At 40.5% G+C, this 21678-nt stretch overlaps 1 protein-coding gene and 1 long non-coding RNA gene across 8 annotated transcripts in view; both read right to left on the reverse strand.

The window, feature by feature from the left end:
• Nucleotides 1–15: 15 nt before the first annotated feature.
• Nucleotides 16–8812, reverse strand: LOC129730531 (uncharacterized). 3 transcript variants are annotated; one of them, XR_008728873.1, is made up of 7 exons: nt 8670–8812; nt 8443–8613; nt 7354–8382; nt 7052–7289; nt 6499–6991; nt 5768–5838; nt 16–150 (listed from the first exon to the last, which is right to left on the reverse strand). It is a non-coding gene; the product is annotated as an uncharacterized LOC129730531 (long non-coding RNA). The 3 variants fall into 3 exon arrangements; XR_008728872.1 differs by having other exon boundaries at nt 7350–8382; nt 8439–8613; XR_008728871.1 differs by having other exon boundaries at nt 7350–8382; nt 8670–8811.
• A 731-nt stretch (nt 8813–9543) lies between these two features.
• Nucleotides 9544–21678, reverse strand: part of LOC129730532 (aryl hydrocarbon receptor nuclear translocator homolog) — a 272332-nt gene continuing 260197 nt past the window's right edge. For 4 of the 5 annotated variants that reach the window (XM_055689930.1, XM_055689929.1, XM_055689927.1 and 1 more), the window contains exons 5-13: nt 18647–18750; nt 18366–18582; nt 18111–18305; nt 17714–18010; nt 17499–17649; nt 17141–17428; nt 16964–17069; nt 16750–16891; nt 9544–12170 (exon numbers count right to left, since the gene is read on the reverse strand). In XM_055689930.1, coding sequence (XP_055545905.1) covers nt 11704–12170; nt 16750–16891; nt 16964–17069; nt 17141–17428; nt 17499–17649; nt 17714–18010; nt 18111–18305; nt 18366–18582; nt 18647–18750 — 1967 coding nt within the window. In that variant the 3' untranslated portion in view covers nt 9544–11703. The remainder of the gene's footprint in view (nt 12171–16749; nt 16892–16963; nt 17070–17140; nt 17429–17498; nt 17650–17713; nt 18011–18110; nt 18306–18365; nt 18583–18646; nt 18751–21678) is intronic. The other variant, XM_055689928.1, reaches the window with a different exon arrangement.

Here is a 21678-nt window from a genome sequence, read left to right on the forward strand (position 1 = left end):
TAGAAAATAATAAAATAAAATTTCAATTTATTTTGTCGAATCAAAGTTTCAATCTTTTGTCCGAACGTCCTGGATGGTCACGTTTCTCATGACCATGTCCGCAGGCTCTCCAACCGGTTTTACGACGGATGCAAATCAGTCCACCCAACGCTGAAATATAAAAACAAATTATAATATAATCTCAAGCTGTCAAATAACGATTTTCACTCGTAGGTAACCATGAAAAATCAACACCTTAGCGTTGTTGTTTGCCGAAGAAAAAATCCATAGCTACCAATAAACAAAACGACGATATTCAATCGTAGTACACTAGGCTATGCAAACCCTTACAATAATCATAAGAGGATAAGGATAGGATAGGAACGAACATACATTATTCTTGCTCCGTGATGGGATTGCTTAGAACGTGTTGGAAGAAGTTAAAACGCACGTTTGGGGCATGTGGCTGTTTGTGCCGGGACCGGAGTTCCGAAGAGGATGAAGTTTACAAAAATTCGAAGGAACAAACGATCCAACCGGCGTATTTCACTGCAGCGGAAAAAGTATTTCCTGATATATTGGCGCTAGCTGGATCGCTTGTACCATTGAACGATACACCGAATCCAACAATGTTCGCGAAATCTTATCCCAGCCTATTCTTACAGGAAGCGTTAGTTACCAGCATGATGGTGCTAACTGACAAACAACGTCGAAACACCTGGCCGCAATGTAGCGGAATGTCACAAACGAGATCGGTGGATTGCGATAGCCAAGGGTTGCTGAGACGTACTCGCCGCATGCAAAATCTTTGCGGCGAGGATGAAATATTCGTTTTTTGGATTTTTGTTACAGTTTTATATTTTGTTTGTGTAAGTTTTTTCTATATGCATCACATCATTGTATTGCTAATATTGCTTTGTAGTGATTATTGCATTTTGTTTGAGTTGTACATTTTTCTTGTGTGTATGTGTGGTGTGTATCTGTGTGTGTTGATATTGTGTATGTGTAGATTTGGAGTATGTAGCAAATAAGCAATGAATGGAAAATGGATGGCGGATAATGGAAGGATGATTAATGGATTATGGATGGATGGTGAATGGATGATTGAGGATGTATGCCGAATGACGGAACGAAAAAATCCTATCCTTATCCTCTTATCCTGTGTGTTTATGTTGTATGTTTGCAGTGAATGTTTTTCTTTTTCATAAACACACTTCATTTGAACAGTGTGTGTATGAAAAAGATGGAATGAACGAAAGAAAGTGTGTGTGTATGTGTATATGTATGAATCTTTTTTTTTTTACACACTTCTTTTGCAAAGTGTGTGTATAAAAAAGATGAAATGAAAGAAAGTGTGTATGTATGTGTATATTTTTGTAAGTTTTTTTTTCATATACACACTTCCTTTGTACAGTGTGTTTATGAAAAAAAACAAGAGACGAGAGGAAATTTGTGTGTATTTGTAATAAGAGTTCATGTATATGTTGTATGTTTGTAGCGAATGTTTTTTTATACACACACCCCTTTGCATAGTGTGTGTATAAAAAAATAGAATGGAAGAATGTGTGTTTGTTAAATATTAGCGAATATTATAGATATAAAGAAGAATTCTTAACTATAGCTTTGAGAGTAGCAATAGGTTTGAATTTGAAAATAAATAAAAAATTTGAAATAAAAAAAATTAAAATCGAAAAACGAATAAAATTTGCAGAATTAATTTAAGAAATTAAAGACTAAAGATAAGACATTGTATTTTCTAATTTCTAAATTGGTAAGAAATGAGAAAATACAATTTAGCAGTTAGAAATTAGAAATAAAAATTAATAGTTGTGATTTGAACAGCAGGTATGAGGAAATTGATAGTTAAAAATTTTAAATTTGTAAGATATGTAATATGTAATTTGAAGTAAAAAAATAGTATTTTGAAACAATTATTTTTTTATTTTTAATATAAAGTTAGAGATTAGTAATGAGCTATTGAGAATTTGAAATTAGACATTGAAAATTTTAATTTGAAATTGGAAGCAGACTATTTAAGATTAGAAATAAGAGATTTAAGATTAGGACAGGAAGAGATTAGAAATAAGAAAATTAAGAATTTTGAAATGGAAAATATGAATTTGAAATGAGAAATTGAAAATTTGAAATTCTAACCTAAAATTTGGAAAATCAGTAATAAGGAATCGAAATTTAGAAATCAGACTAGAATTTGAAATTTTTGGGTTGCAAATGAGTCCGCCTTCACGTGGTGCAACCTGGGTAATGCTAAATGGACTCAATAAATTTATTGTAACAGAGCGATACAAAAATCACAAAATAAAAATTAAGTACTAAGTAGGTATATATTTTTAAACAGAACATCAAGCTTTAACGAAATAAATCTAATGTTTTCAGTGGTGGTACTAGGTTCGAGCAAAAATTACAAAAAAAAACAACCTGATTTACAATCCAATTAATTAATTACAGTTTTTACTGAAAATAAAGCATACACAATTTTCCCCTAAATGTATTGCTGATTGTATAACAATTCCCCGAAAACCATTATCCCGAAACCCATTTTCTCGAAAGATATTTCCCCGAATGTACCGATTCCCCGAAGATCATTTCCCCGAAAGATTTTTTTCCCGAATGTACCAGTTCCCCGAAAAATATTTCCCCGAATGCAACACTACCCTGAAAAACGATTCCCCGAATGTAACATTTCCCCGAAGAATAATGTATCGTTTCCCGAATGTATCATTTTCCCAGAGGATGTTTCTCATATGTACTATTTTTTCGGAAACCACAACAGAAACGTTCTACTCTAGTTTATGTTTTCTGTCTAATTTTGATATTATCTACATTTTCAATTGTATACTTAAAGCTATTTTATTTATTATATAATAATCAAATTCCATGAATAAGGTTACATAGAAATGTTCATATATTTTAGTTTGGTATACTTTTGTATACTTAAAGCCATGGGCGCAACGAAGGAAAATTTCTAGGGGGGGCTAGTTTTCATGTATGTCATTTTAAAAAAGAGAAAAAAGAGTTTGAATATGCTTATTTAATGACGCTTAAAATAGTATCGTAAAAGCAAAAAAAAATCACTTCGGAATAGAATCTCCGAAGATGTACTGAATATATTGAACACATCGTCAACGCCAAGCTCTTTCAGCAACAATGATTCGATATTGAGGAGAGCTAGATTTGGTAAACGGCTGGGCAGTGCTTTTTAACAATTCACCCGTACTAGTTAGAATAAAATAGACCCCAGTGTGGTTCAAGGCATAATGCCCTATTCCTACTTCCACGTGGTACCGACTGGGATACGAGCAACCAAGGAAAAACCGGTGAACCGGTGGGGTAGTTGTTCTCCTTAGAGAGCAGCTTGTCTGCGCGTCTACCCCACGAGCTAGGACGGGTCAAACAGCGACTGATCCGGACCGGACGGTTGAACTATGAAATGCGGTGTCTCACCAGCTACATCCATGGCGGCAGCTCCGTCGCGAGACTAGGCATCGCAGGCCTAGTAAGGCAGCATACTAAAATAAACATACTTCGGAGAATCAAGAATTCAAAACGAACCGGAGCAATCGGCAATGACCCAGCCGACGAAATAAGGACGACGATTAGAAGCTCAGTACATGTAACAGTAGATCGCTTAACGACCCGGATGTCGACCGGATTCTGCTGGATCAGCTAGAACCCCGTCACTTCGACATCGTTGCGCTCCAGGAGCTTTTCCTGAAAGGAGAGAAGGTACGGTGGATTTGTGGCCGCAAGGCACAGTACCACCAAAGCGGCAGGCAATCAGCGACAGGTTGTGTTTGTTGAGAATTAAAGGCCGGTTCACTACACTATTCCCAATGTGCACTGCCCTCACGAAGAAAGACCTGATGCAGGGAAAGAAGCGTTCTACGCACAGCTGGAGAAACTCTACGATAGCTGCTCGCGTAGAGATATCAAGATCGTCGTTGGGGACATGAACGGAAGGATAGACTTATATAAGCCGGTTATCAACTTCGCAGCTTCCCGCGGATTAGCAGTCCAAAGTCCCTTCTTACCTCGACCAACGTACAGCAAAACAAATTGACCACGTTCTCAACGACGGCCCGTTCTTCTCAGACATTACAAATGTACGCACCAATCACGGTGATGATCGGACATGACCACTTCGATACAAAAAACTACAAAACCCTGATAACCTGTAGTTCTCTACGGAAGTCCTTTTGATATTTTTGAACAGAAGGTGCCTATCGGCGAACAGAAGGTGACTATCTACGGTGGAGCACAAGCGGACGACGGATAATGGCTACAGCGCATAAACCATGAGCTACAAGCGCTGTTTGGAGAGCCCCCTCCCCCCCCCCCCCCCCCTAGCCCCCTCGTAGTTGCGCCCATGCTTAAAGCTAAATTATATTCATCATTAAAACTGGAAATTCAAAAAGTTCATTATTTTCGATTTCATCATTTGTGTGAACTATTTGTGTTGACTATCAGACTGGCGCCAACGTCTGTATATTTCCATGCGATGTTTACCTCCAAAAATCTTCCGGTCTATGAGAATTTTCAATAGCCCAAGTTCTGCATTTAAATATAAGTTCATAGTAGAAACTACATATAACGCAACACACTCGTGGCCTTTGGCCAACTCGATTGTCCGGGGTGAATGCTGTCCTTACTCGCTACCGTTCAGACGTAAACTAGGGGATCACCCCTATGTTTGTAATAGACCTAGGAAATCCAACAGATCGGTTGTCTGAGTGCACGTGGCCGCCACTTCCGACGGCGGGTCGGCGGCCGGCTCGGGCTGCGGGAGCAGTGCCGGCCTTGGCGGCCGCCACAGTCTCATGCCCTCGATTATGCGGCAGGCCGCATCAGGTATACACCTATGGGTACGAGAGTACGAATACCTATTGAAATGGGGATTCGGTAACATTTGTTGTATGCTTCTGGTTGGGTAGATGGTCACGCGTCGCTCTTGCATCGATAGAATTGCGCAAATGTCTTATATACTAAAGTCGATTTTTAAGCGGGGGATACGTGCCGCGTAAAAAGAAAACGCGTAAAAAACGTGAATTTCGGAATGCGCGTAAAATCCAAAATCCGCGTAAAATACCTGCGTAATAAATTAGTTACACATTATTTCGCATCTGCTTCGTGAAACAATAAACCGACTTTCTTGGGTTAAAAACCTAGTATTGCTTAGAACGCTTAGAACTTAGGAAAAAAAATTCGAGAAAATTTCACACTCGGAGAATCAAATTTCGGGGAAATGTTACATTCGGGGAAATGAATTTCGGGGAGGTGGTATATTCGGGGAAACAGTACATTCGGGGAAATATCATTCGGGAAGTTGTGTTTCGGGAAAACGACTTTCGGGGAAATGTGACACAACCGTATTGCTTTCAGACAATTGCAACAAATACAATTTATAACATTGGACGTCACAAACTGATGCAATTGTCACAAACTGATGCAGTTATCTGAACCTAACCCGAAAGCCCATTTTGACCATAGCTAACCAGAAACCGTTTGAGGTAATACCCTGATCGACAGCGGAACTTTGCCATCTGCGCAAGGTATCTTTAGTCCTCTGGTACTGGCGCTAGGTACTAGGAGGGGCTGAATAAACTGTTCATAATACGGTAAATCAATTCAACCAAACGTTGTTAATTGTAATTGCTGTTATTAATTAAAATAAATATGACCATGAGTATGTACTGTCAGGTCTGTGACTGGGCTCGGCTGTTCGGCTCATCCGAGTATTGAAATAATAATTTATAAATAAAAAAACACTCACGCCATTTCTCCTTCTCCTTGCCTTCTCCTTTTTATCCATCTTCATATTGTACACAGATTTTTGTTCAGCTACTGAAACAATAAAGAAAATTAGTTGTTAATAAATCAATTCGAATTTTTTCTAACGGGAAATGAAATTAGTTTGAAGGTGAATTGAAAGAGTTTAAACTTTTACAGTATAATTTGAATACAAATAACATTCTTCCAACTATTGTGGTTTACGTTGAAAACTAAAAATATCTGAGTATCGACCTTTAAATAAGAAGAATAAATTATAGATGATCAGTTGTTTTTTTTTAATTCACTTCAGCGCTTACAATTTGAAGTTAACCCGCTAGTGCCTACATTAATTTTTAGACGGACTTCGAAAAAATCACTATGAAGCTTTATAAACATTTTTTAAGTTCTTATTGAAGCTTTTTTAGAGATTCAACTGAAGACCGTCTAAAGGCGGCACTGGGCACTAGAGGGCTAAAGTTACTATGAAAGAGGACTTTGGGTATTAAAAAAACTGTTTTCACCAGAGAACTAATAACTGAAGTGGTGACAGACTGTTATCAAAAAAATTACAATCAGGAAATCTGTTAGAGGGGTTGACTGCCTTTTTTTTTTTCTTCATCTATTGGGTTGACTGCCTTTTATGACACAATTTAGTAATCTGGCAGGAATAAAATTTGAAGAACTTTACCCCCTCACATCAATGTGTTCAAATAAAATTTGGATCAGACTTACCCTTAATTTGCAGTCTTGAAACAATTTTGTGTTTCGCTATTTTCACTCATCCGGATGACTGTGTTTTTCACAATAGATTAAAATTTTGGGGTTTGTTTACACCTCTTTACACTTTGATCAATTCAAAGTCAACAATCCAAGAACGTCCGCCATACAGCATACGATTGGTTTATTAAGGTATGGGTGTTGCTGCTGGCAATTAGTAACAATTCGCAGATAATCTGTTTCCTTAAGATTTTCGAGCGTTCCATCGCTCAATTCTTTCATGGTTAAATCTTACAAGGTAATAATCTGCGCTTTGCGCAGTTGATCATTTTGTATCACAGGAGAAAGCAGATCAATTCAAAGTTCGATCGATGAACGATTGTTGTAGCTGAGGTAATGCCAGTAGATCGGCTTCTGGTGTAGCTTTATTACGTGCAGGCATTGCAGCTATGATACGAAGCAACCAAAGCTCCGTTGCGGGACATATCGAACCAATATTCACTACTTTCTGTGAAACGAATTTAGGCTATTAGACGAACCGATATGAAAAATGATTTACTAGCCTTACATTCGTTAGGTTCATCAAAATCGAAAGTCCGTGTAGGCCTCCAAAATTAACTTTTGTATAATCTCCTGCTCAAGCGAAAAACACGATTCGATTTCGTTGCGTTTAGCCAATACAAAAAAATCTTGTTTGTCCGAAGAAAATGCTAGTAGCTTCAAAGTCGAGTTTCTACGAGTTTTGCATCGGTTTGAGGCGGTTTTTAATCTTCAGATAGAATGAAAAGAAAAAAATATTTCTTTTTCTGTAAGCGAGATATACACAGATTAATAGTCATGCCGCTAGATAAAAACGGAAGAACTACCTACTCCAAGATACTACTATTATCCTTGTTTAAAAGGACATGACAGTAGTTGGGATACAAAACTTTCACGTTCGACGTATTTTCCATTTCTGTTCCAATTTCCTGCAATAGCACTTCTGCTATGTACCATTTGGCGGCATGTACCTTGAAACACCAGGTCAATTCCCGTGAGTGAAGCGACTTAAATGTTCTCCATCCCATCATAAATTTTTCTACCAGTGAGACACATCTTCGTGAAGAGTAGGATTAGAGTTGCGGTTAGACGACTGCCATCATCCATCGTTCAAAGGCACAGCATGTACAACTATTTCTCTTGTTTTCCGATAAATCCATGAATGGAAACTTTCGATGTCAGCACGATGTTAACATCGTTGATCCACATGTCCATATTATCCATTCTGATTGCTTCCTGTTCAACTTTATCTTAGGAACTACTAAGCTGTGGCTGCTGTTTTCGGCACAGCTGTTTTCAAGCAAGCGGTATTTTTCTTCGATCTGAACGATTGCGGTTAGGCGTCGAATGTGGCATGGCCCAGTTCCCGTTTAATTAGCACTTGAGTAACGATGGCCATAATTTCTTCTCACTAACTAGAGACAGTAGCTTGGCGTTGTTTAGAATCTTCTCCGACTGCGTGCTACAGCTAGTTAGCTCTTCAGTTTTGAAGCAATGGATCCAGTTTCATATCTTCGTAGTCGAAACGAAGCGTTGATGAAATATTTGGTGTATGGGTGAACAGATTTTGTTCTAGATCTCTCTCGGACTGTCAGTGGCAATGGCAAACCTTCATCGTCGGTTGGAAATGGTCTGTTTTCTTGCTGGAAACGCGTTGCCTGAAATGAGTCCCACTTCTGATCGATGCTAAAATTGCGCGATACGGGCGTATTGCGAGTTCCGTACCAGCGGATAAGCAAAAGAGATTCTTAGGTTCGCATCATCGTGAGTTTCTCCGAGTGGGGCAGTAGATAGCACAGAGCAGAAATTTACTATCACGTTTGAATGTAGGAACCCGTTGAAGTTTTTTCAAGAAATTTTCTGAAAAAGAAATTGATTGTATAAATCTTTTAATTGCAGTTTCACAGCATACCTACTTACTTTCGAACACTAGTGTTGTCTGTCTGAAGATGCTCCAGACACATCCCTCGGACGATAGGCTTGGATTGTTAAGTTTTGCCGACTTTTATCACGTGTCGTAGTGACGCCGATACAATTTGGAGATTGCAGTTATGTACTTACTCATCTTCCTCCTCTTTGTGGAATAAATCCCTAAAACATCAAACACTTGCAATGCGGAACGCTGGAGTGAAAAAAAAAATGCTTACCAGAGGTTCCGAGGCGGTAATATTTGCTTGTCGTTTCGGAAATATTCGGATTCAATCGAATTTATTTCAATTTGCCTCCTTAAATCAAACATGAAACAAAAATTCTGAACAAAAATATCAAAATGTCAACGGTTGCTACGAAAAAAAATATCCGCAGCACCAGTGATGTCAGCGAAGTAAATCGAGTAAATGCGTGTGAAATGCAAGCAAACTCAAATTTAGTAAATAGAAAAAATGGTAATTGAAACCTGAGAATTGAAACCTATAAAATGGATAAAATGTCAATCTTCAATGGCCATTATGTAAGTAGTCTCTGGTTACTAAATGGTGTCATTCGAGCATTTCTTTTTCAATACCGACAAGTACTTTTGAACGGTTAGAGCCAGGCCTACGAAAAGACGCCATTTTTCTATGACCGAAAAATAACGAGCAAAATATTGGAACCACAGTGGGTTCGAAATGGAAATGGAGCCACGAAAAAAGTCACATACAACCCAGTGCAAAAGCATAGGCGCGTCTAAGGCCTGGTTAGGGCATCCTTAACAGTGCGGTACCATTTAAGTTGTTATGGCGGCTGTGTACAGCGCGGCTATTTTGCTCACTCACCCGTTTTCACACCTGTCCTTGCTATCGTTTCAGTTTGACGTTTCATCCAGCATAAACCTTTAGCAGCGCTGTTATCGGGCTGCTAAATTTGAGAGCGCGATGCTTCCTGGAGGCCCGGCTACTATTTCTCTAGCGCGTTTAGCAGCGACCGGTACGGTATGAAGTGATGATAGAGCGCTGCCAAACGGGGTATAGAAGCGCACTGGTAAGGATGCCCTTAGAATACACACGACTGTAAACACGCAGAAAAGTTAACTGCACGGGCCGCTAGTTTTTATTAAACGTTATATCGTTTTATTTCTGATATTTTTTCTTCTTTTCCCATATTTTGAAAAGAGTATATTTTCGCTTATACAATCATCTTTTTTACAAATGGATAGTTAAATGATTTTTTCTTCGTTTTTCATTTTTATGCATTTTTTTCCATTCAGACGCGTGTACTTTTTTCTGCAGGATTGCTTCTCGGACTTCGGCAGACTGTAACTTTTAATTTAATTTGGACTATCAATTTAGTGCTATTTAGTGTTTATTTTTTGTTTTGTTTCACGGATTCGGAACAATATGGAACTTTTGCAATCATGATGATTCTGCCCTGCCTTACAACTGCTAGTTTCGTTTTCTCTTTCAGAACAATGATGCATTACTGAAGACTTAAATTGCTTTTCGGGAAAATATGTTTATCTTGGGAAGAAACCAACTCGGTTTAAGCCAACTTGGCTTACAAACTTACAAAATAAGGTAGGTTTTCAATTTATCTACTTTACAAATAAATTATCCGTTCGCTAGTTGGCGGCTAAACTAAATGCTTTAATAGGTAAATAGTGATAATTGTTGCTTGTTGCTGACTTGTCACAATTAGACAACATAACCGAGCTGGAAAATTATGATGAACTATGGACTAAAACAATTGTTAAAAAGTAAAAAACAGATGGCGTTGTTGTTGCGTTGCGTTCACAAGATGGAGGAAGTCAGATTGGGTACTATGTCCCATATGCAAGAAAAAAAAGAACAAATATTTAGGAAACATTCAGCATCTAGATCTACACGGCTTTATGCTAAATTAAATTATTGTTTGTTTTTTATATAAACTACAGAAAATACTTTGCGTTAAATCAAATAGTCATAAGGTTCGCATGTGCACATTCCTTCATTTTCATAGATCAAATTCCTCTTTTTATATTAAATTAAATGTAGCTTATACAGTAGCGTTTTAGACCTAGCGATTTTTCAGCTTATATTTTAATAATTTCTTAGTATTTAGATAACGAATGTTGCATTTACTCAATTACCAAAAACTTTCTCTTTTTTGCCTATTTGTTGCGTACACATTTTTTTATAATGATATAGTTATGAAAAATGGAGTTTTTGTTCGTTTTTACAGAATTTGTTCACACGGTTTGTATAAGCATTTCACTCACACAAAATTGCTGTCGGGTGAGCATCTTTTAGCGAAAAAACTGACTTTTTTCCACACAACCTAATATTCTAATAGGAAAAAACAATATCTATAATGAAATAATTCGCTTTGTGTGCTAGAAAATATGCTTCATCTTCTTTGCCTATTAAATATGAGTACACCACCTTTCCGGTTCAGCAGTTTTTTTTTTACTTGCAAATCAAACTGTGTTTTTTTTCGAGTTAAGGAGTAAGCAAGTTGAAAAAGTTTAATAACTGCTGCTAAAAAGAATCTATCTGTTGTCTGCTGGGTTAAGCTTTGCTTGGAACTGAACACAATACTTGCAACTGCTTTATCATTTTTGCTAATACATACATATAAACGGATAAGTTTTCGCATCTTTAATAGGCCTAACTTAGGATACAACAAATCTAATCATAGCTTCGACCATCCGTCTTTATTTTTATACAAAAAGTGGCATATTGTTTTGTCTATTAAATCTTAAACATTTTCGTTGATTTTGATTTTGCTTTAGTTTTTATGTCAAGTACTTAAAAGTCGAAAAATATTGAAATAGTACACGTTGCGCAAATGTCCACCGTATTTTAAAGTCATGAAAAATACTAAATAACAAATTTGTGACAAAGTTTCGATAGGGGTGACAACTATTGAGCGTGTACTTTGATATAAAATTTCTGTTTATGCACAGCTAGACAAGCCTCAGATAACCTGTCATTTGTAGATCGAGCCCTAATCTACCATGATGACATCTATTTACATTTGTTCATTCACGTAACCCCCAAAACTACCTAAACCTCCTCCAACAGAAGCGCCAATGGTTACACCCCCTCCATTAGTAATTCCTCCACCTAGACCATTACTTCCGAAGCCTGCCAGTGCACTGAAGCTGCTACCGTTACTGGCACTACCACTTGCCCCACCATTCAAACCCGATCCACTTCCGCCTCCGTGATAGGATGTCGCCGCTGCCGGCGTCTGGTTATAGTTGTTATAACCGTAGTACAACAAGTTTCATTCGAACGGTGTATTGAACATGTGAATGTTCAGATCTTCGAATGAGGTCGCTCCGCTTTGATCTAACATCTGAAGCATGTCGGATAGCTCGTGCCCTTGACCAGGATGCTGTCCCGGGTGATGACCCGGATGGTGCACCTGGTGCGGATGTCCAGCAACGGCTGCTGCATGGTGCGGATGATGATGGTGTGGATGCTGTGACGGATGGTGCCCTGTGTGGTGACCATGGTGCTGTTGACTATGACTGTGTCCATGCTGCAGCGCAGGATGGTGCTGCTGTTGCATGTGTTGAGCGTGTTCCGGAGGCATCTCCTGCTGCTGCCCGATATGTGATGCTGCCGTACCGGCTGAACTGTTGCTACTGCTGCCACCTCCGCCAGCAGCCCCACCACCGGCGCTACTGCTGCCGGTCTGCATTGGCTCCGGGGCGGACGGGTGATGTGCCTGCCAGCCGCTCCAGATGGCTGAAATAAAAAAAAAGGTTATGTGAGCTATATTGTAATAAAGTAGATTATGTGAGCTGTATTGTAATGAACTTATTGCGACTTCGTTCTTTACAGGGGCTTTACAGGGCGCTGATCGTGGATGTGAATGGAAACCGATCGGCGAGTGTTTAGGGTTTTCGATTGTAGAATCCTGAGAGCAATACTCGGTGGCTAGCTTGAAAATGAGGTGTGTAGTAGAGTTGGTGAATGAAACACGGCAGAATACAGAGAGTTAGAAACGTAGCAAGTAAGGCAGGTGAGCGACCGGCAAAATAATATTTAGCAGAGACTCAGACGGAGGCTGACGACTTCGAAGCAGACCCCAAACGACGACGTTTGGTGCATGCGCAAACATGGAATAAATTGGTCAATGTTATAATGTCAATACTTCTATTTGAATGATTTAACTCCCAAGCAAAGTGGAGCCTAGGTGCTTATATACCTATGCCGGACCTTAATAATTGCTAGGCTAGTGCTGCGATCCTACTATCAGTCTTTACCGAACTGGAACTCGAACATGCGATGACCAGCATCGGACCCCAAGACCAATCTATATCAAAGCCATAGGCGCAACTACGAGGGGGTTAGGGGGGGCTTCAGCCCCCCCTAGAAAGTTTTAACCCCCCCCCTAGAATTTTTCAGAGAATGATTGTATTCAATATAAATACATTCCATACTTCTTATCAGAGCATCAAGCATCAAGTTCATCACCCGCAAGTCTCTATCGATCTGGTCGAGCCATCGTGCACCTTGCTGGGGTTGTGCAGGGTTGCTGAAGAGAAGTGATTTCACAGGGTTGTCGTCCGGCATTCTTACGACGTGACCGGCCAACCGCAAGCTATCGACTTTCGCCGAGTGGCGAATTCATTATTCATGCACTGTCGACATTATCCGTCGTCCGTCTGTACTCCACCTTAGGTAGTCCGCAGCACCTTCCGTTCGAAAACTCCAAGGGCGTTAATGCCCTCCGCCAGAAGCGTCGTTATATTGATTCCGTAGAGGTACAGTGTCAACATTTTGCTTCGTCGCACTAGACTTGATATTAGCATGCTGGTTTACTAGTGCTGCGATACCTAGTCTCGCGACGAGGCTGCCGTATTGGGTGTAGCTGGCGAGACACCGCATTTCTTAGCGAATTTCTTCATTTCTTAGCGAATAGCGAATTTCTTTATTCCACTGTGTTCGGGCAAATCTGCCGAGTAATAAAGAAACGACATCGCAACGATGCATATGAGAAAGAGATGTCAGATAATTGTTTACGAACTAAGCACGTGCGGTGGCGGGTTGAAGCTAGCAAATTTTATAGTGCGCTTCGGCCAGCACGCCTGATCAATACTGGGTCAATATCGAGCGAATAAAGAAGAGTTTTGACAGAAGTTGGGTTGCTTCCAGGCCAAAACGAGGTGAGCTGGTAGAATAAAGAAATTCGCTATTAGTTCAACAGTCCACTGAGAATCAGTCGCTGTTTAAGCCGCCCCTATCATGGGGAGCAGACGCTCAAGCAAGCTGCTCTCCAAGGAGAACAGCTACCCCTTTCCTGTCAGCATACGACCAAGTTACTGTTTGTTGTACAGGACAATTGCGGGGCTAGCGCTACTATCCTACTGACCATAGGCGTAGCCAGAGGGGGGCAGGGGGGGGGGTCGTTGCTTAAATGTTGACATTGGTGCAAAATTTTTTTTTTCAATAACTAATAGCACAAAACGACATCTTTAGCCCATAGAAACATCTGTGTAAATGGGTTCAATGATGGCAATTTCGGTCACGGGTTTCTTTAAAACACGTTTTATTATGTCAAAGCCGACGTTTCAAGGAGGAAATATATCCTTGAAACGTCGGCTTTGACATAATAAAACGTGTTTTAAAGAAACCCGTGATCGAAATTGCCATCATTGAACCCATTAACTATTTATTGGTCAAACACCGCTTAACATAAAACATCTGTGTAAAGTATCAGCCAGATCAAAATAAATTGATTGAAATGCTTGCGCTATGTTGCGTGTAATTGCACAGGTTTTTCAGTTGATCCACCAAGGAAATTGCAGCGGCAAAATTACCGGGCAACTTGCAGCGGCAAAATTACCTGCATCAACTGGCTTGGAGTATTGGAACCGAGCTGTGACAATTCCTTACCTTGATTCTCTTGTAACCTCACTGGAAACACGGTTCGATGTAGATAGTGCACCTGCCTACGCGTTGTCCTTGCTGCATCTCGCTAACGTAATACGCATGTCGTTGGAAGAGTTCAAGCGCAAAACCGAAAATTTCGTAATTTTTTTATGAAGTTGACAATTTTGTTGGAGAGGTGGAAGTTTTGTATTAACATTGCAGCAGTATGAGAGCAGACCGAAAGAACTTGGAAGAGTTGGATCTTATAGATCTGCTAGCTAAAACCCGTTCTTTCTTCCCTGCGACTGAGAAAGCAGTTAAAATTGCACTTGCTCTACCATGGAAACATGCACGATTGAACGCTCGTTCAGCACATTACGTCGGGTGAAAACCTGGCTGAGGTCAACAATATTTGAACAGCGGTTGAGTCTGCTTGCTGAGTGTTCATCGGCAGATGGTCAACAACAATCTTGAAAAGACACATGAACCGCTTCCGGGACGTTCGATGTTTGATGCCCGAAGATTTTATTGAGAATCTTGACTGTGTCTTCAATCTTCACGTCCTTGGGAAGCTTTGACAGGATGTAGTTGAGAAAGCGGCTGTGCGAATGGGTGTCCAGCTTCCGGAGAAGCAAACGTACCTTCGCCGCATTATTCAGCTGGCCTGCATCGTTCTCGAAGAGGTCCTGGTAGCGGTTAAACAACAACGTCCGAACGTAACTCCGTTTTCTTCGTCGAAGACAAACTCGATGATGTTCGAAAAGAGGGACTCCAAAATCTGCTCCGGGGTTTGATACTGACGCTGCTGCTGCTGGACCGCTATCCACTGTAAAATTTGGGTCATCTTGTGAATCATATCTTGAATTCCCGGTTGCAGGCACTGATCAACTCTATCTTCTGCCATGTTCGTGGATTCTTGAGATCCTCGTCACCAAAATAATATGTCCGAAGGTTTGAATGAACTTAAGAGTTTTTAGTATGGAACATCTATTTATATTCACGGTTGGACAAAGAATAATCAAATTCTCCACTCTGATGTCAAGGACAACTGGTTGCCTTGATGTAATAATCACTAAAGACTAGTATTTATTTCTATTTTTCAAAACACACTACAGTCGCTTTCACGCGGGGGATACGTGCGCGTAAAAAAACGCGTAAATTCCGGAATCCGCGTAGAAAAAACGCGTAAATTTCGAAATCCGCGTAAAAACCGCGTAAATTCCAGAATCCACGTAAAAAACCCGCGTAAAAAGCGACCTTAATGTACCATTTTTTTACTTCTAAAATTTTGAAGAGCTTGCGCCCCCCCCCCCCCTATTTGAAATTCTGGCTACGCCCATGCTACTGACACCAACAGTCTCTCCCGAGCCGAGACTCGAACCTACGACGACTGGCTTGTTAGGCCAGCATCGTACCTCGAGACCAGCTGGAAGCTACCCACTCTAAAGTACAGTTGAAAATAAACACTATTAGGAAGGACTGGAGGCGCAGCATTACAAAACTGGTATCGAAATATTAGAGGACTGCTACTAACAATAAGTGCATTACCCATGCTGTAGAACAAACGATGCGGATAAATTTATTAAAATTTTCTACCAATTATCGAATGAAGATAAAGTACATACTTTGAAATGTATGTTTGACATCTCTTTGTATTGCAGGATGTACGGCAGGTCGACGATTTAGCTTGCAGAAGATAAGTAACAACCAAGTCGTGTAACTGGGAAAACGTAGCTTTTGTTGCTCTACATAACATGTAGTTTAAGACGTGAATTTATGGAAAACATATGTGTAGTTTCAACAAATTTTTCAACGTAGGGCAGCGGTTCTCAACCTGGGGTACGCGTACCCCTAGGGGTACGCGAGAGCCTACAAGGGGTACGCGAAAGACGGCGGACAAAGCAATTATTTTTATAATTCTTTATTTGTTGTTCAAACTTGTTCTTAAAACATGACTGTAACAATCAAACAAATCAAAGTTCAATTTGAAACCTAAACTAGACTACCACCACGTGATCTACCACTACTCTCTCTCTCTCTCACTCTGCGAGAACGTTCCAAGCCAGGGGGTACAATTGATTTGAGAAATATCGCCAAGGGGTACGCGGACAAAAAAAGGTTGAGAACCGCTGACGTAGGGCAACAATTAGTTAACAGCAAGGACATTGTTTTATTTTTACAGTCGGTATAGCGCCAACATACTGACGATTATTACAATCACAATCGCCACTAGCATAGGCGTTAGAACATCGCAATCCCACATATCGCTCTCGTGGGTGCTGTGAAGGATACAAGTATGAGGTGTTGTCGCGGCGACTTCCCTAGCCGGCGTACACTCCACAGGGTGACCACAGTTTTCGCATCTTGGCATCATGCGAAAGCTGGTTAGCGGAGAATAGAGCATGCGTTTAATTGTATTGTCTGAGAGCAAGGAAGGCAATCTACTTACCGGAACCGGGTTGTGCGGAGGACGGAGTGTACGTCGACGTTTGTCGCGATCCGGTTGCACTGAGTTGGGTGTACGTGGGTCCAGTTGGAGACCGATTCGGGCTGAGCTCACTGTACTGGTAACCTTCGGTAACGGGTTGAGGCTGTGGTGATAGAAAAGAAAAGGGTAACAAATGCAATGTCAACAATTACGATATGAACGTCAAAAAACATACCTGTCGTAGCGACCACGCTGTCGCAGCAGGCGTTGGCGAGGTGTTGTTCGTTCTGGAGATGTGCCCCAGCGAACCGGAAGCTCCTGGCGTACCAGGCGAACCATACCTAGGGGAATGAGCAGGGATTGGTTTAATCAACTATATTATTTTTATGAGCGGTGCAGTCAAAACACTTACTGAATAGGAGACGGCGTAGGATTATAGCTATATTGCACCGGATTGTGCGCACTGTCGGGTCGCTGGATGGAAGCGTTGGCTACCACGGCGGCCGCGGCTGACGCTGATGGCGGTTGTTGCTGTTGCGATGGCAAGTGTGAAATCAAGTTGTGAGGATTGTATATACTACTAGCAGGGGTCGTCTCGCGTCTGCTTGGCATCGAATAGTCTAGACCGGGTGCCTGATAGGATACAGGCGTATCCGCCGGATCAGCAGGTCCCACCGTGTCATGACTGGCGTGAAGAGATCTACGAATTGCAAAAAAGGAAGAATTATTGTCTTTTACGTGGTGACTTATACAAATCAGCCACTACTCACTTCGCCGAACTGTTTGTGCACACGACATACTCTATATCGTCCGTGTATGGGTTTAGGAAGGCATATGCTTGAGTTCGCATCCACACCCATTCTTTGTTTTTCGCTCGAAACCTGTACATTACCGAGAACATTTGACCTTTTTGCTTCAGAACTGTAAATAACAAGGAGTAACAAAAGAAGTGATGGCATGTTTTTTATCAATTGTTCGAACTAACCTTGCTCGAAATTCTCCTTCATATGCGCGATGTCATCAGGATGGAAGAAGTCGTAGCAGCTTTTGTTAAGCAGATCCACCGGTTGGTAGCCCAGCACACCGATCACCCGCTGATCCACAAACGTGAACTTCCCACACGTGGCATGCCGCGTGATGAACTCATTCGGATTGTTCGCATTCAAATCGTTGGCTGTCGTCGAGGAGGTAATCTGTAACCGCGCAATCGCTACTAGACAGCAGTGCGTATTGTGGAGGTCGTCGTCCTGGCCTCGGTCGATCGTGACACCTGGAAACATATCTAAATTGGGGGATCACCAACACAGGTTCCGGTTTCATTTAAAAACATTCGACACGTACAGCCGAATAAAATTTTGACAATATGCAGGCACAACACTCACCAGTCGGGGGCCAATTCTTGATGTAACCCGTGCAATGCATCACGGCGTAGTTATGACCATCGGGTGACGGACCAAGCGAGTTTTTCCTTCGTAACCTATTGAGATGACCTAACGCCATGGCTTCCGGCGACACAGGACCGATACGCATGCGGCAAATGAAACCTCTCCTCGATCCCATGCATAATCTCATAGAGGCTGGAATAGTGGAAAAAGCAGTTTATTGATTGTAAACTTCGAATTACATGCAACACTTACACTGATGCCCCTCCTTCTTCACGGTGCCCGTTTTGAGATCCAATATCCGACCGCTGTTGGCCGGCTCTTGCGTTGAAAGCTGCTCCCGCACCTTCTCGATGTCGTCCGGGTGGATGTGGTCGAAGAAACTCCCACTGTACCACTCATTTTGAGAGTAATTCAGCACCGGTGTTACCGAGTCGGACACGTAGATAATACGGCCCGTATCACAGCCAGCCTGTTGAAAGCGATGGTATGAAACATCGGTTGCAAGAGGGAACCTACTCCAGAGGTATACTTACCACAAATAGAAATCCATCCGCAGCTTCCAGAATCAGGTGCTTAAGCTCCTGATCGGTAAGAAACGAAGGCTTGTAGGATCCATCGGTATTAGTATTTCCGGTTCCTGAAAGGAAACAAATGAAAATTGAGGATGAGATTTTATTTTGAATTTTTATAAAAAAATATGACTGCTGTCAAAAGATTCCATTTACGACCACTAGGAGCGCTGCTGACTCGAACATTTTCTGTGTCATGCAATAACAGAACTCAATAATGCAACTGTTCCATGACATATCCAGAGGGAAGAAAATGCACTACTTCGGGTACGATCGCGAGACTGCATAATATTTGTTATCTATAACAAAAAGGCAGAGCAGACATTTTTTACCTGCCAGCCTGTTCGTTTAAGCACAAAGCAGTTAAGCTGTTCTCTGAGTTGAGTAGATGTTTACTAATTCGTTCACCGATATTTGATTTTGGTGTCATTCAAGTTACACGTTATATTTTAACCCGTAAAGACCCGGGACGAAACTTGTTTTTTGAAAATGCTTGTGCTCAGTACTGGAACGGCCGATTTGGGAAAACTTAGAATTTTATTCAAGGAGAATACTTGCTCTAAGTTTAAGTAAGGGGGCCACCCCTCTGGACCCCTCCCCGTTTTCGTGAGATGCAAATATGTCTGTGTTTTTTTTCAAATCTTTCAAACAAATTGAGCAAACACTGGAAATTTTCATACGTATCAATTGCTACATGTATCAAATCATGTCAGGTGGATGAAAAATGGTATGTAAGAGTGAATTTTGGAGTTTTAAAATTATTTCAGTACAAATTCACAAAACTACGTATTTTTATAAAAAATCAAACAACAAAACCGTTCTTCAAATTTTAAGCTCTACATTCTTGCGGTAAGATCTCCTGAATCCATACGCGATGAAAATTTTTAGTTTAGCATGCAAACATTTTGAGCAAAACCAGTTTAAATTCACCAAAATACGTATTTTCATGGAAACATAATTTTCTCAGTCTCCCGCGGTAGGTTTCAACTTAGCTCTTCAATTTTCAAGCTCTATATTTTTAGAGTGACGTCTCCTGAATCCAAAGATGGTGAAAGATTTTTTCTAGCATGCACAGATTTGGAGAAAATCAAGTTTTCATAAGAACTCGTACTTTAGTGAATTCAAACTCGTTTTTCTCTAAATCTGTGCATGCTAGAATAAATCTTTCAGCATCTTTGGATTCAGAAGCTGCTACTCTAGAAATATGGAACTTGAAAATTGAAGAGCCAAGTTGAAACCTACTGTGGGAGCCTGAGAAAATCAGGTTTCCGTGAAAATACATACTTTAGTGAATTTAAACTCGTTTTTCTCAAAATATTTGCATGCTAGAATAAATATTTCATCGCATATTGATTCAGGAGACCTTACTTCAAAAATGTAGAGCTTAAAATTTTAAGAACGATTTTCTTATTTGAATTTTAATGAAAATACGTAGTTTTGTAATATTGTACTGAAATAATTTAGAAACTCCAGAATTCACTCTTACATAACATATTTCATCCACCTGACATGATTTGATACATGTAGCAATTGATACGTATGAAAATTTCCAGTGTTTGCTCACTTTGTTTGAAAAAATTGAAAAAACACAGACATATTTGCGTCTCACGAAAACGGGGAGGGGTCCAGAGCGGTGGCATCCTTACCAAAACTTAGAGCAACTTTTCCCCTTGAATAAAAGCCCAACTTTACCCAAATCGGCCGTTCCAGTGCTGAGAACGAGCATTTTCAAAAAATAAGTTCCGTCCCGGGTCTTTACGGGTTAAACATTCAAAATACATTTGTCTTTTCGGTCTCTGTTATCATGGCGTAGTTTTTTTTTAAATATCTCTTATTATGCATCATTGAAACATGCCCACTAGAACAGATCTTGGACTTGACTCTTGTGATTCAGATATTTTTCCAGCAAATGATGTGTTTTCATTCATGTGGAACGTCGTGCAAATGCAATAAAATAAATCTTGCGCTAACACCACGCTTCAAATGATAGAAATCCTATCAGCACCACAAGCCGGGAGGTAGAAATTACCACGTGTTTCGTTACTTTTAAGTTTCTTGCTTGTAACTCAGCTCTACCGGTAGGCGCATGATATAGAAGTGAGTTTTTATGGTACACATATGCAATTGGACGCCAGTTATTAATTAAAATTTGCGTGATATGATTGTCTCTTAGAATTTACACCAACATTAAAAAACACTCGGTCAGCCTGCGCTACTCCTGATATATTACATTTAAAACCGAGAGTTGTTGCATATAAGCTGTCATAGAGGGCAAGGGAAATATTGAAATAAAAAATAAACTGCAGTCCTCGCGACCCGATGACGACAAGCTAGCAAAAGATACACAAAAGCATGATTTTAACTGCAGAATACGAAAAAATGCCGCTGTTGTTACATCGGGTTTCCTGCTGTGTAATTATGCAGATAAAGCCCCATTCCGTTCTCTGCACTTCGTGGGACACAGTCGGTCGGTCGAACCAACCGGTAGCTGAGAACTGGGGGACCCCTTTTACTACTACTGGTGTGTCCCTTTCGGAGGAATGTGTAATTGAAGGAAAAACATACATACAGGAGGCACCAGCGGTGGGCCTTGAGCGAGAGGAAACTAACGAGAATATATCACCATTCTACGGACGCGGGGGTTAGGCAATGGTGTTATTTTTTAACATCTTTGAGCTTTTAAATTTGCATATAGCTGTGTTATCTTGGGTCGTTTAATCGATCACTTGGGGCAAGGTTAAACGACAGGAACGGTAGTCATTGTTTGGTGCACCGAAGGTACTTACTACTTTTTGCAGGATGTTTATAGCGTAAACATGGGGACGTAAACTTCGAAAATAAAAATGACTGATAAGTAAAAATATCGCTTTGCACAGATACGGTGAACTAATTGGGTACAGCGGAAAGACGTTTGTAAAAGTTGGAGTACTATCTAAAACACAAACATGAGATTTCCGAGTAAGATAAGACAATAATTTCTGTTTTATTGAAAAAGT

This window comes from Wyeomyia smithii, chromosome 3, assembly GCF_029784165.1.
Source record: "Wyeomyia smithii strain HCP4-BCI-WySm-NY-G18 chromosome 3, ASM2978416v1, whole genome shotgun sequence".
NCBI classification, from domain to species: Eukaryota; Metazoa; Arthropoda; class Insecta; order Diptera; family Culicidae; genus Wyeomyia; species Wyeomyia smithii.